This window comes from Salvia miltiorrhiza, chromosome 3 (genome assembly GCF_028751815.1).
Source record: "Salvia miltiorrhiza cultivar Shanhuang (shh) chromosome 3, IMPLAD_Smil_shh, whole genome shotgun sequence".
Classification (NCBI taxonomy): Eukaryota; Viridiplantae; Streptophyta; class Magnoliopsida; order Lamiales; family Lamiaceae; genus Salvia; species Salvia miltiorrhiza.
Window position 1 is genome coordinate 2,228,980 of NC_080389.1, and position 15,285 is coordinate 2,244,264.

At 36.3% G+C, this 15,285-nt stretch overlaps 2 protein-coding genes across 2 annotated transcripts in view; one reads left to right on the forward strand and one right to left on the reverse strand.

Moving 5' to 3' along the window:
• The window catches only part of LOC131016821 (putative late blight resistance protein homolog R1C-3), a 629,159-nt gene that overhangs the window by 305,540 nt on the left and 308,334 nt on the right, over positions 1–15,285 (forward strand). The gene's annotated exons all lie outside the window — the stretch shown is intronic.
• Positions 848–12,889, reverse strand: LOC131016797 (leucine-rich repeat receptor protein kinase HPCA1-like). The gene is made up of 19 exons (XM_057945533.1): positions 12,519–12,889; positions 11,370–11,493; positions 11,011–11,082; positions 10,855–10,929; positions 10,684–10,755; positions 9,635–9,802; positions 9,339–9,413; positions 8,404–8,475; positions 8,243–8,311; positions 8,084–8,152; positions 7,713–7,787; positions 7,548–7,619; positions 7,323–7,454; positions 6,135–6,604; positions 4,916–5,065; positions 4,697–4,836; positions 3,198–3,417; positions 2,789–3,024; positions 848–1,544 (listed from the first exon to the last, which is right to left on the reverse strand). Exons 1-19 carry the CDS (start codon positions 12,607–12,609, stop codon positions 1,017–1,019), a joined length of 2,910 nt encoding a protein of 969 aa, XP_057801516.1. The 5' UTR covers positions 12,610–12,889; the 3' UTR covers positions 848–1,016.

The window sequence follows — 15,285 nt, forward strand, 5'->3', positions numbered from 1 at the left end:
TATTTTGCCAGCATCTTGAATTCTTTGCATGCCTTTGTAGCTGTGGATGGATTGAAAATTTTCCAACTCTGGTGATGCTTCATTTGGCTATTCACAGCTAAAGGTGTAATTCAGCTGAGTCGAGCCGAGCTCAAGCTCGATATGTTTATTATCGGCTCGAGCTTGAGCTATTTTTTCATCAACACTTCAAAGCTTGTGAGCTTTCTAAATTATGATTTATTTTATGTCATAATCATATCTTACAAAAAGGTATGTTACTTAGCTTCATCATTTTCTTATGAAAAATAAAAATTAAATAGATATTTTATATACTTATTACTAATTACAATGTAAGAGTATAAATTATAGGGTTAAGTATGTTTTGTACTTTCAACTTTTAATGTTTTCACGAAATATCGCGAACTTTTGTTTTCTATTAAAAAAATCTCCCAACTTTCATCCTTTTACGAAAAGTATCACGGTAGAAAATCCGTCCATGGAATAATCAGTAATCTAGTTGGTTTCTTAAGTGGAATGATGTTGTTTTATTGAGCGAGGTGGGAAAAAAATTCATCTAATAATTCTGCGAGAGGTGACTCATCATTCTGTCTTTGAATTTTGTATAGCGAGATATTTTTTGTAAAACGTTAAAGGTTTTGGGTTCTTTTAATAAAAAATGAAAGTTTGTGACACAACATGATTAATTAATTCTAAATGATATGAGGTTTAATTATTTTATCTTTTCAAACGTATAAAATTAACAAACCTCACTAGACGAATTCGAACAAACTTTTATCGAGTTAAGATCTGAGTAAGTAACTTTACAGCTTTCATGTGATGCGATGGTAATAGGGATCTAATCAAAAGAAGAAGAAAAAAGGAAGTTTTATTAATCAAAAAAGGATTAGAGATTTTCCCCAACATGGAATTCAGATTATAGGTACATCAATGGGCCACAAGGTAAGAATGCAATTTATACAACACATCAATTTTTGGTTCCCTTAAGCAAAAAAATAAATAAAAGAAAATTGAGCATACTATTTTTCAACTATTGAAACAAGTGCATACCTATTATCAAACCCAAAAGCTTCACTATCCTCGCCATTCTTCCTGGTTATAGACTCATCGTAGGGATGTTGTCTCACGCTGTTGCCGTGTCCGAACTCCGTGCCCGAGGACGAGGCAGACGACGAGGCAGAGGTCGAGCTCGTGCTCGTGTTCATGCCTTCAGCCTGCAGCAGAGCTTCGAGGGCCTTCACGATCTCGCTCGTTGATGGCCGATCCGAGGCGGCTTCCTCCACGCACTGCATGGCCAGCTCGAGAAACGTAGGAAACCCTACGAGTTGATCCCCGCCGTTTCTTATGGCGGGATCGATTTTGTCGACGAGGCCGTAGTGGGCTTCGTTGTTCTTATCCATGGCGATCCTCACCTCGCGCACGATGTACTTGCCCTTCTCTATCGGCTGCCGGCCGATTATGAGCTCGAGCATCACCACGCCGAGGCTGTAGACGTCGCTCTTCTCTGTTAGTTGTTGTGTCATGTAGTATTCAGGATCTAAGTATCCCTGCAAAGGAAAACAATGTTAACTTCATCTCTTTGTAACAAGGCCTGGTTTAAATGAGAACCTTTTTATTATGAAAAGTATAGTAACTTAAACATTGTGTGTGTTATGCATTCGCGACATACAACACGAAGTTAATTTATTGCACAATACGTACAAATATGCAAGACACATGCATGTATCGACCAAACATAACAACCAAGTAGAAAGAGTATAGGGCAAAATTTTCGAATTAAAATACTCTATCCGTCCACAAAAATAGTTCTAGAAGAAAATGACATAAGTTTTAATAAAAAACAGTGTAGTGTATTGTGAATGGAGAAATGGTCCCATTTAAAAAATAGTGTTAATATGATAGTAATTAATTGTATTGTGAATGGAGAAAATGGCTCATCATGTGATAGAAATTTTCCACAAAAATAGAAAGAGACTATTTTTTATGGACGGAGGGAGCAATACATTAATAGGGCGTTTACTCATCATGAATGATAAGATGCATAATTGCGTAATTTTTATTTTTAAGAGTACGATTTCTCCAATCTCACTCTTCCAATAAAACACAAATAAAACAAAATTATCTTAAATAATATAAATAATTAAGACCCTAAGAATAACCCAAAACTCTAACCCATTTAAGTAAACAAATAATTAATCTTATCATTTTAATTATCAAAACTAATATTAAAAAGTAAACGCCCCTGACTAAAAAGTAGATGAACAATTTGCTCACTTAATCTAGATTTTAATTTAGAATACCAATTAGTCAATTCATGATATCTATAATTTATATTTTATCTACCAAACACACATATACGATACCAATCATTTATTATCTACAATATATATCTCAACTTAAAAAACTATCTTAACATACCTACAAAACGAGCTATTAGTGACGGACTAACGATGAATTTTAGGTGGTAGAGGTGTCAAACCCGGGATCAATTGGGCCCACCGGTTCACGGTTAAAGAAATTGGGCTAGTTGAGCCCATCAAAATCAGTTGGGCTGATTTTTTTTTTTTGGTATGGGCTCGTCCAATTAAATCAAAAGGGACTTACAATCCATCGTTATATTCAAATTAAATGATTTTTTAGCTAAGAATGGACTTATATATGCACCGGTAATTACAATAATAATCTGTTCATAAGATCTAACAAATTAGTTTCCGCCGTTAAATTAAACCATATTGATTCTTGTAAGACGTAAAAGGAAAAAAAAAAAAAGTCTAGTATAGTTTGTACTAACCAGAGTGCCTTTGACTTGAGTAGAAACATGACCCTTTGAAACGTCGCAAACCAGTTTAGACAGCCCGAAATCTGCAACCTTAGCCGTCAGATTCTCGTCTAGCAAGATGTTCGTCGACTTCACGTCGCGATGAATGATCGGAGGATGCGCCAGTTCGTGCAGGTAAGCTAATCCTCTAGCCGAACCCAACGCAACCTTTATTCTCCTCCTCCAGTCTAGTTGGATCCCGCTTTTTCCTGCAATCATTATCACGTTTTCATATTACATCTCGTATTTGTCAAAATAAGCTTCTAAACAGCTTATAAGCTATAAAACTAATATAGTGATAGTAAATGTGCACATATTTGCTTGGGGGAGGGGGGCTCGAGCCCCCCCAAAACTATTTTTCTGTGTCTGATGCATTTGCTACCTGATAAGCTTTCACGCAGTGTTCCATTAGCCATGAACTCATACACCAACATCTGCTCGCCTTGTTCGAAGCAGAATCCGACGAGGCCAACGAGGTTCTTGTGATGAACTCGCGAGAGCAGCTCGATTTCTGTCTTGAATTCGGTCCCACCCTGCGTGGATCCTCGTTCGGATCTCTTCACTGCAACCACCACTCCACCACTCAGAACTCCTTTGTACACCTGTTTTCAGAAATAAAGAATATTCAAAAAAAAATCTCCGGCATTTCGTATTCGCACTTTATGAATGATCAAAGTCACTTAAGCTATACCTACTACTAGAGCTAGGGGTGGACACAGAAAAATAGTTGGGGGTGCTGCTGCTCCCCCAACACCCCTGTATCCCCATAGACTAGAGCTATCAAAAGTAGCTAGTCAAACTTAGACTATCTTTATCAATGACCTCAACAACCCAATCTTTCAATAAAAAAATCATTTCTCTTTCTTCCACATCTACAACCTATAATTTATTTAAATTCATCAACTTTTATACTTTATCAATAATCCACTACAACCTAAATATTTTTTCCCTTTTTAATATCTATTCTCATATATTTTAAATATAAAATGCCAAGTGTCACTTTGTTATTTAATTGAAATGGTTATGTCAGAGGTTGGTCTTCCAAACTTTTACACAACCGGTTGTGTTAGTCCAATTATTTTAATATTTATTTTCTGTCAATTTTTTTGTCCTATTAGGATGACCGGTCGGTGGGGTTGTGAATAAATCTAGTCTTAGGGTTGAGCAAAATATTCCAAATAGAATAATCGTACTAGATTAAACTGAAATATTAAAATATGATTCGATTTTCTTTATTTTTTTGTTTGATTCTGTTTTACTTTTCAAAAAATTTGATTTCTCGGTTCGATTTTTTTTAAAACCAAAACAAAAAACGAATTATGTTTATATTATATACATATATCGTACATTAATTTTAATTTTCTAACCCTAATACCTTAGCTCATTTTCACAATTCTATGTTCTTGCAATAAAAGATGGATAATGATTAAAAATATAATTTAATTTAGCTTTTGTTTTCAATTTTTTTTATTTTTGGGTTTTTTCGATTTTTTAGGATTATTTAGATTTTTCAATTTGGTTGGATATTAATTCAATTTTTTGATTAATTCAATTTGATTTATTCGGTTTATCTTGTTCAATTTTTTTTAAAAAAATTTTAATACAAATTTGATTTGGTTCGATTTTAACAAAACATTGAAACGGAAACCGAATGCACACTCCTAGTTAGACCTAGCCAAGCCCACCGGACCAAATACAAAACTTGCAATGGGCCGGGAATAAATTTTGTCGGGTCAAATAAGTTAAGCCCGGTCCAGCCTCATACAGGCCGTGGGCTCACCCGAACCCGGCCCGAATTCTATTGGTCGACAAAATGTTCAACCAGCTTCTACTGTTCCATTGAAAATGTTCATAGTGATTTGACATTATGAGTAGAGTTACCTTGCCATAGCCTCCAGAGCCTATCTGGTTGCTCTCGGAGAAGTTGTTGGTGCATTTCTTGAGCTCGTTGTAGGAGAACCACCGCGCCCCTTTGAGCTGCGGGGCCCCTCCCGCCTCCGTGCCGCCCGTGGTCCAAGAGGCTGGCCGCAAGATGAGCAAGAAAATGAGTTTGATAAAATGGATCATAAAATGTGTGAATGTAATTGTGTGAAAAATTACCAAATGGATTGGACAAAGACATGGCCTGTTCAGCTCGCCTCTTCTGGCGAACTGCATACACGGCCAACACAGCTAGCAGCAGGACCAGAACCGCGCTTCCGGCTACTATTCCGGCTATGGAGCCCGTACTCAGAGCTTTTCTATGCTCGTCTGAAACGCAACCAAAGCATCTCTGATGATAAGGTGTTTTTGAGTTGTTTTAAAGAGCTTATAAGCTTTAACAATAAGTTTGTCAACTCAACTTATTTTGCTTTTATAATTATATAAACATAAATTATTTTATAAAAATATATTTATTATACTTCCTATGTCCACAAAAGATAGTCATAAAGGGGACGGCACGTGTTTTAATAAAAATGGTTAGTGTATTGTGAGTGAAGAATAAAGCCCACCATTTGATAAAAAGTTTTTCAAAAATGGAAATTTTTTATGAACGTCCCAAAATAGCAAAAATTGACTATTTTTTATGGACGGAAGGAATATATAATTTGTTGTTTCCATCATATACCCTTCCAAATTCATATCTCCTCAATTTTTTTCTCTCTAACTCACAAGTTCAATTATCTAAACATTTGACACAAAATATTTTATAAGCTCTTGAAATATCTTATGCCCTCTCTAAAATTGGATAAATATCAAGTTGAACCTTTAAATTATTTTCACACTGTTAATTATATCATGAAATATCTAATATATATATATATATATATATATATATATTTTTTTTTAATTACTGAATTATTAATTTTGTATCATTTGTACCATCCATACAATTTTTTAACTCCGAAAAGTTGATATTAATGGTCGGATGACACGGTGTATTTAAAAATATTCTTTTTTTTTACTCGCATAGCACAAAATGACATCATTTTATGTCTTACTAATTAAAAATAATAATAAAAAAATCCTCTATAGTAGCATAAAATGACGTCAATTTGTGCCATGGAAGTTAAAAAAAACACTTTTAAATACATCGTGTCATCCGACAAGTCAAGTCAACTTCTCAGAGTCGAAAATTGGACGAAGTGTACAATTGACAAAAAATCAATAGTTCATCATGAAAAACCCGATAATTTAGAATATCATTGATAGTGCAAAAATAGTTTAAGGTTTAAACTGATATTTATCCTCCAAAATAAGCTTACCAAAACACCCCTAAATAAAGAAAGCAGAGATTTCTAAACTCAAAAAGTTGTGAGAGAAGTGATCATGTCTTTACCATCAAAGATGTATTCCGACGGTTTGAAGTAGTACAGCCCCAGCTCCGACGGCGCCTTGTAGGTCCGTCTCGCGAGGGCCGACGAGATCGTCCTGATCTCCGACCTGCTGAAGTACTTTGCATCGGTGGGGAACACCTCAAGCTGCATCTGAAGATAACTATCATTGCTGAAGGAGAGATTCTGCAGAGAAACCGAGCCCGGGGCGAGGCTCAGGCTCATGGCGAGGGTTGATTCCAAGGCACGGAACAGTGTGGCGTTGGATAAGTCCATTGATTGGGGCGCAACGAAGTAGAGGACCCCTTCGTAGGGGTAAGCGCAGCCGCAGCTCCCAGGGCTGAGCTTGAGTTCGTTCGAGTCGCACGTCGCTGGGCCGCAGAGGGCGAGGCTGGTCGAGTATGGCTTGAGCTCCTGCTGAATCTGGCAGTAGACCTGGTTGGGATTGTTGGCGCAGATGGGGTTTCCAAGCAGCCTGTTTGTGTAGGAGAAAAATGGTTGTCACAAAGTGAAATTAGAGCTATAAATGAACAGAGCTGCTCTCGCAAGCTATTTGAGGCTTGACTCAGTTGGTACACTAGCCTTCTTGCATTAATTTTATCGGCTCTAGCCTTCTTGCATTAATTTTATCGGCTCGTTGGGCTCGCGAACATATTCAAATTCATTTGTTCGCGAACCTTTGATCAAGCCGGTGCACTCACTTTCATGCAAAATAGATATATTTGTAGAGAAGGAGATTTGAGCCCTGAAGTACAAATGATAGTACACGTAAACGAGTCGAGCTCGACCTCGAGTAACAGGATGGTCAAAATCACATTTTGAATATTTTTCGAGCTTTTCACGAGCTTTTAACGAGTTCAAGCTCGAACACCATTTATATGAATATCAGACAAATGATACTACACTTAAATGAGCAGAGGTCGAGCTCGAGTAACAAGTTGATCAAGAGCACATTTTGAATACTTTTAGAATTTTTAACTAATTCAAGCTCGAACACTATTTATACGAATATCAGACAAGACGACCCCTGCTTGAGCTCGAGCTCAAATACGATATTATCAAGTATCACACGAGTCGAGCCCGAAAGGAGCTCGAACTCGGTCAACAAGACATAAGCTATTCGAGCTTGAACACTAAGTGAAATATAGATATCGGAGATAAGATGAAACAAACATTATGAGCTGTTTTCTTACACGAGTGTGTTCTTGAATTCAGACCCGAGTTCTAGCTTTGCTATGCCGTTGTTTTGCAAGTCAATGAGCTGAAGCTTGTCGCCTACGCTGGTGCTGAGGTTTAGCTCTGTAAATGCATTGTTCTTCAAACTCCTGTTGACACAGAAATGGTTATTGGTTGGAATAATCAATTTGTTGCATAGTTTCAAGACAAAAATCTGTTTAGTGATGGTGTTTTGGACTTACAGTTGCTGAATTTGAGGTAGGCTGAGAATTCCTTGTGGCACTGTTCCATTTAAGGCTCCTTGTTCCATCACTCTTGGAGATTGAAGAACCAGTTTTATTACATCAGATTTGATCTTGATCTTGATTTTATTACATGTGTTTATGTTTTTGTATAAAAATACTCACAAAGTAGTTAGGGACTGCAAAGTGGAGAGCCATGCTGGAGCTTCAGATTGATCAAAGCTGTTGTTGCTCAAGTCCCTGAGAAAACATAAGTAATGGGAATTTCTTCGAAATATGGATAAATATCACTTTAAACGTCAAATCATTTTTTACACTATCGATTGTATCTTGAACTAGTGAAAATTATTTTTTCTTAAATCAAGAACTATCGATTTTGTATCAGTTGTGCACCATCCATTTTACAGCTCTCGATGTATATTTTCAATAGTTCAAGATATAATTGATAATGCGAAAATAGTTTGAGGTTTAAAGTAATATTTACTCTCGAAAGATCATAGGATACTGCGAGTTGCGAGATACAACGCGATTCTTACAGGTAAGTGAGGAAGTTCAATCCAGTTAGATCTGGTAATGAACCAGATAACTGATTATTTGACAAATGCCTGCACATTTTTAGTTGGTGAATTATATATAATCCATAATCAATGTGAGAAAATGGGATGTGATTTTAAGGAAAAAAGAAAAATGCTCACAGGTTAATGAGGCTAGTGAGGTTGCTGAGGCTTGGGACAGCTCCGGTGAGGCGATTCCGGTCAAGCCGTCTGAGCAAGTTACATAAACATCACAGTTAACATAAGTGGTTTGTGCAAGAAAGTTGAAAATGATGCAAGAAATGAGGAGATCAGATACTCACATAACTTCGAATGTCTGAACACTAGCTATTGAAGCTGGAATTTCTTCTGAAAATTGATTCCCATCCAAGAGTCTGTCAAATTTTAGCCCCCAAAAAAGAATCAAAAATCAAAAGAGTGATATAAAATTATTGGATATTAGCATGTACTCCCCCTGTCCCATTAATAATGACTCCCTTTCTTTTTTCGTTTGTCCCATTAATAATGGTCCATTCCAAAAAAAATACTCCCTCAGTCCCTAAAATAACTTCCTCTTTTTTCCATTTTGGAACGTCCCCCAAATAACTTTCTCTTTCTTTTTTTCCATTTTTGGAAACCTACCCCACCACTAATAATACTTTATTTATTCTTACTTTTCACTTTTCACCACTCTCAATACTAATTATAACACTTTTCACAACTTTCAATAATAATTATATCACTTTTTCTCCATTATCAATACACTTTACAACTTTTTATTAAAACACGTGTCGTCCCCAAAGAGGAAGCCATTTCAGGGACGGAGGGAGTAAAAATTTACTGTCATATTTCACAAAAATTTGTGGGTTCCATCATTATCTATCATTTTTATTCTTTAATCATTCTTTTTTTTTAATAACTGTGACCAGAAGTAGAGAGTCATACACTCATATTTAGTGGGACGGAGGGAGTAGCATACAAACTTTGAAAGTTTTTTTGAAATTGTACATGATTTTTTTAATAGAAATATTTGAAATTCATATTTAGTTATGAACAACTAAATATGCCAACTCGGCTTCGATTTGAGGGGAATTTAAAATCATGTGCGAAATCAGAAAAATTAAAAAGTTGAGTATTTCAATTCACAAAAAAAGCACATAACCTTAAATAAAAAAGCCTCCAAAATTTATGTATAAATTTACATGCAAATAACCCTAAATTCATTTTAGGATATGAGTTTACTTGCTTCATTACTTACAAGTGGATCAACGACATGTCTGGGCCAAAAAGCTGCCCGGGTATTGGACCAGAGAGCAAGTTGTTGCTAAAATGGCTGCAAAGATGTAATAACATCACTAGGCTTGAAAAGCAAAGCACGAAAGAATTGAGCAAATTGAGACAATGAAACGCAGTTGTGTTGGTAAGACGTTCCTCACCAATCATTAAGTTTGAGATTTGAATATTAAAAGGGGAAATGGAGAACCATTATTGATCTTGTCTTAAAGAAAGAAAATAAAAACCGAGCAAAATGGAGGTAGAAGGTTCTAGACTCACAAGTGCTTCGCGTTTTTAAGCTGGTTGAGGCCCGGGTCAGGGTTTATGCTCGATGCAAATGGGATTTCTCCGGTGAGACGATTGTCTGAAAGATCGAGCCAATACAGCTTGGAGAGCTGCCCGAGAGAAGGCGGTATTTCGCCGTTCAAGTTGTTGAAATTCAGTGCACTGCCATTGGAGAAAGAAAATCAGATATTATTTTTGGAGTTCGTCATGTTTTGTGTCCCAACTTTTAGCGTTTCTAAGAAATGTCCCAAACTTTCGTTTTCCAATTCAAAAATGTCAAACTTTCAACATTTACAAGAAAATGTTCCGCTATATAAAATCTCGTCATATTCTTAGGTATAATTTTTTTTTCTTCCACCTCACCCAATAATCGACAATGTTTCAACAAAAAAACAAAAATTCCACCTCGATACGACAAAATAAAATTCCAATTTGAGGTGGAATTTGTGTTGATATATATTGAAGCGGATTTTTTTTCTTTGTGAAACGCTCCGTTTTATTGGATTAGGTGGACATAAAAAATTCCGAATTCGACAAGGTAAATAAAATTTAGGGACATTTTTTGGAAAATTTTGAAAGTTAGAGTCACAAAACATATTATTAACCATTGTTGTTGAAAACCAGCGCACCTACATAGACTACACCTTCATTTGTGACAGGCGTTATCTATTAGCGAAATTCTTGTAGTGTTGAGACATTTCATAATTTAAAAACTGCTGAAAAAAAAAAAAAAAAAAAAACGCAAATTCTTGGGTGCGGCCGGCCGCATAGTATGCGGTCGGTTTGAAAGTTTACATTTCTTCACAATAATGTTTACTTTTATTCATAAGAACTTTTACTTTTAGTTATTTTCACTCGTTAATACTTATATTATTAACTATTTAGTCAAGTAATTATTGTCGTAATAAAAAGTAATTACATTTATTCACAATAAATGTTACTTTTAAATGAAAACTTGTATTATTACATAAGTATACATTTATGCGAACAAATGCATGCAAAACCAACCCCCCCCCAAAAAAAAAGAGCACATGATTTCTTACAGAAAATTTAGTTCGGGAAGGTTTCCTATCTCACTTGGTATGCTGCCCGTAAAGCTACATCCAGAAAGCATCCTGCAGAAAATAAGCATATGCTTGAAGAATTGATCAAATCAAGAATCAAGAATTAATTGTGAGTGAATATTGTTGTGTTTTTGAATTTTTTTATCTTACAAAATAGCCAACTTCTTTAAGTTTCCCAGCTGTGGAGAGATGATGCCGGTTAGGCCAAGGTTGTTGGACAGATCTCTGCAACCACAGCAGCTTCATATATTTAAGACAAATTCATAGTATAAAACATTGTACCAAATGCAAGAAAAAGAAACTCACAGTGAAAGTAGTTCACTTAGCTGTCCAATGTCACCACTCATTTTTCCTGTCAGTCCCATTGATGATAATTCTCTGCAGATTTGGTAAGAACCGCGTGTGAAAACGCACGAAAAATCTGTCGATAAATTGGGATAGTGTAGCAATGGAGGATACAGGTGAGGGGGAGGGGGGGCTTCAGCCCCCACCAAGCAGTTTTTGTTCATTCTTATAAAATTTTGTGCAAATTTTTATGCAAAAGCCCCTATCATCAAAAACTGAATCATAGAAAAAATGTGTTTTATAAATCTCAAAACTCCAAATTTAGAAAATATAGTGTCTATCAAGATTTTTTTTTCTGTGTCCGCCCCTCGGATACTCACAGTGAAGTGACCCTTGATGAGTTGTCGCAAACGACACCGTCCCAAGATGAGCAGGGATCGCCTGAGGCATCCCAGCTCGGTGGAGTATTGGTCCACTCGTCTTTTAGTGATCTTAGAGCAGCAGCTGCACCAAAAGAAAAAAAAAAAACAGATTTTAGAGACGGATTCACTGATCGACTTGTAACGGTCAGACAGAAATTAACGACGGTATATCAGCCGTCATCAACTGCCGACGGAATTTTCCGTCGGTTAAATGAGTAAAGTGCAATGATAAATGGAGATGAGTGTCGTTATTTGGTCATTAAATTTAAAGACGGTTTCACTCCGTCGTTAGTTCCTCAGACAATCAATGGTACTAAGACGCCCATATTTTTCGTCGGTATTTAAATTACCAATTATTTTTCTTGGATTAACGACGGAATTTTCTGTCGTTAACACCACGTTTTTTGCAATGATATGAATCAGATGGTGATGAATTAGTCTAGAATTAACAAAAACTATTATCCTATTAGATTTCCTTATAAAACTTGAAATCAGATGCAGGGATGAACTTGTTTTGACAGGAAATTAAAAGTTGTTTCATCATCTTCCTCAAAAGTTTCATACTCCAAATTAGGCACACACACATACACACACATTTTACATAAAGTTTTGACCCTATGTTTGGAAATGAAAACTAGTAGTCTTCATACAACACAACTGTAATCCAAGTTTTCTTCCTACATACATAGAAATTGAAATCAGATGCTGAGATGAACTTGTCATGACAGGAAAAGTTGCTAACATCAACTTCTTGAAAAGTTTCACTGTCCAAATTAGGCCACACACACACACACACTTGATGTTGTTTGGAAGGAGAGCCTTTACACACACACACACTCTTGATGTTGTTTGAAGGAGATCTGTTACACATAAACACACACACTTGGTGTTGTTTGGAATTAAGGAGACTACACACACTCACACACTTGACTTGATATTGTTTGCAAGAAGATTACACACAAATACACAGACTTAATGTTGCTTGGAAGGAGATTACACACACACACAGACTTGATGTTGTTTTGGTAGGATATCTCTTACACACACACACACACACACACACACACACTCACTTGACTTGATGTTGTTTGGAAGGAGAGTTCTTACCATCTTGCGCATTAGTCGCCGCGTAAATAACTTGAATGTATAAGGAGAAGAAGATCGGGCAGCAGAAGAGCAGCCGCGTCGTGGCCGCCATATATTGCAACCTCAATCTCTCAGAACAAACTCATAAATCTGTTTTCAAGAACACAACAAAGGCAAGAAGGAGCAAATCTTGAACCTATATGGTTTACTAATTACTGTAATAATTAACATAATGAAATACAAGGATGTTTGGAAATGCAGTTTGTTTTATTGATCGATGTTTAAACTCGTTTGTTCCGCCTGCCTAGTAAACAAGAAACTACAGGGCATTATTTTCTTGCATTTAAATTAGTTTTTTTTTTACTGTAAAACATGCACATAGTGTTTGATTTTTTCTGGACATGAAGCATCTTTTGGGCAGGGGCTACAATAATTATTTTCTTATTGTTCTTACATCATACTAGGAGTACTAATAATTAAGTATTTCTCCGCGTATTCTTGTAGCATATGCACGTCAAATAAAATATGAGACAAAATATTAAAAAAAGAAAAGAAATGGGAAAATGGGTTTAAATTACTAACTAAAATATTGATTTGGTTACTTTTATAAAGAAAGAAAACAAAATTGTATTTTTGACGAAAGTGAAATTTAATAGAGTCGGTCTCCTGTGAGACTGGTTCAGATGGAGAGGACGCGACCGCAGGTAGCAGGGCGCCCGCGCAGCACAGTGCATGGGTGCGATTGCACCTGACAGCGGACACGAGGGCGGCTTTGGCAAAGCCGAGACCGCTGCTCAAGGCGCAGCCGCGGGGTACATCTTCGGAGAATTGTGGCACGGATTGTTGTAAAAAAATGTAATATAAAAATATTATCTTTCTTCGTATTAATGGTTACTTTTTTTTTTTTTTACAATAATTACTTGACCGAAAAAACTAAAAGAATAAGTTCTTGATAGTAAAAAGAACAATTGTCGTAAAAAAAAATGGTTGACAAACATTATCTTCATGTCGATTATTACTTTTCATCACAATAATAATTACTTTGACTCACTACAAAAAAACGCGTGTTTACCGGCGTAAACTACCGGCGGCGCTTTTGCCGTCGGTACCTAACGGCGGCACGGTGGCGGCATTTCAGGCGACCCGAACCTTCGAAATTACCGGCCAGTTACCGACGGCAAACCCGCCGCCGTTAACTAGCGACGGCGTCGCCGCCGTTAAGTTTTGAATATTCAATAAAACATTATTTTAACACAATTACCGACGGCGTTTGTGCCGTCGCTAGCTAGCGGCGGCACTTGCCCTCGGTAATGTCTAATATTAGGGCACGCGTAACCTCCTTTTTTCAGTTCTGCGCAAAACAGATCCCCCCACCCCCCGCCGCTTCTGCTGCTGCCTGCTGCTGCCACCAGCCGACCACCGCCGCCGAACCCCGCCGCCGACTGCCGCCGTGCCCAGCCGCCCGGTAACTCTCTTTCTCTCTCTCTCTCTCTAGATATCATTTAATTTTAATTATATATATATATATATATATATAATTTTTAAATTTAATTTGACTTATATTCTTTATTTTAGTTCGACGATTTCGTTTCGCCGCTTTCTTCACGACACCCGCCGGAAACCACCACCGTACGTACGCTTCTCTTGTTTAATTATTTATTTATGAATTTTTTTATGTATTTATATGTTAATTAAATAGATTTATTTGTTATATATAGTTAATAATTAATTTATAATTAGCTTTGTTTATAAATAAATTATATGAAGCATGAATAATTTTAAATTATATCAATTGAAGCATGATTAATTTTAAATTATATATATTAATCAATTAGTATATGTTGTTAGTTTAATTTTAAATTATGAAGCATGATTAATTTTAAATTAATTATATTGTAAGTTGTTAATTTGTTAGAATAATTTATATATGTTGGATAATTTTGTTAAATTAAATGTTATGTGCTATGTGTTTATGAAATGTTATATTATTATATATATATATATATATTGTGGGATAGATTTAATCAATTTCTTAAGGATCTTCTCCCTTTGGGATAGAAATTGATTATTTCTTAAGGATCTTCTCCCTACAAATGATTGTTTTTAATTTAATTACCATGATTTTTATTGCTTTTATTTGTATTGTATTATTGCTTCGACATTGGGGGGTCGGGTAGACCTAGTATAGGCTTAGTAAATTAGGACCACTATGGTCACTATAGTTGCTGGTAGAGTCGAGCACTTGGTAGTTAGGATAGTGGGGTTATGCTGTCGAAATTTTGTTAGATTTCAAGTAATTTATTATGTTTTATTTGTTTTTTTCAATTAGAATTTGCAAGAATGAGTGATAATCGTACGTGGATGTACGCGAGATACAATGATCGTACCGCATTTGAAACGGGGCTTGAGTATTTCCTTGAGTGGGCGTTCAATCAAACGGCGTACACAGATGGACAAGGTAACATTAGGTGCCCGTGTAAGAAGTGCAAGAATCAAGCGTATTTAGATGTACCTACGGTCAGAGAACATGTTAGTAGGCGTGGATTTGTCCTGAATTACAAAGTTTGGGTTTGTCACGGGGAAGCACCGCTGTCTATGCCGAGAGAACATGCTATAATGAATGAGGATGATGGATTATACAATAACTACGAAAGGATGGTGCATGACCATGCTGGACCTAGTAATTATCAAGATCCTCCAAATCTGGAGCAGCCGCCCAATAATGACGCTCAACAGATTTATAACATGTTGGATGCAGCGGATACTCCATTGTACGCAGGATGTGACA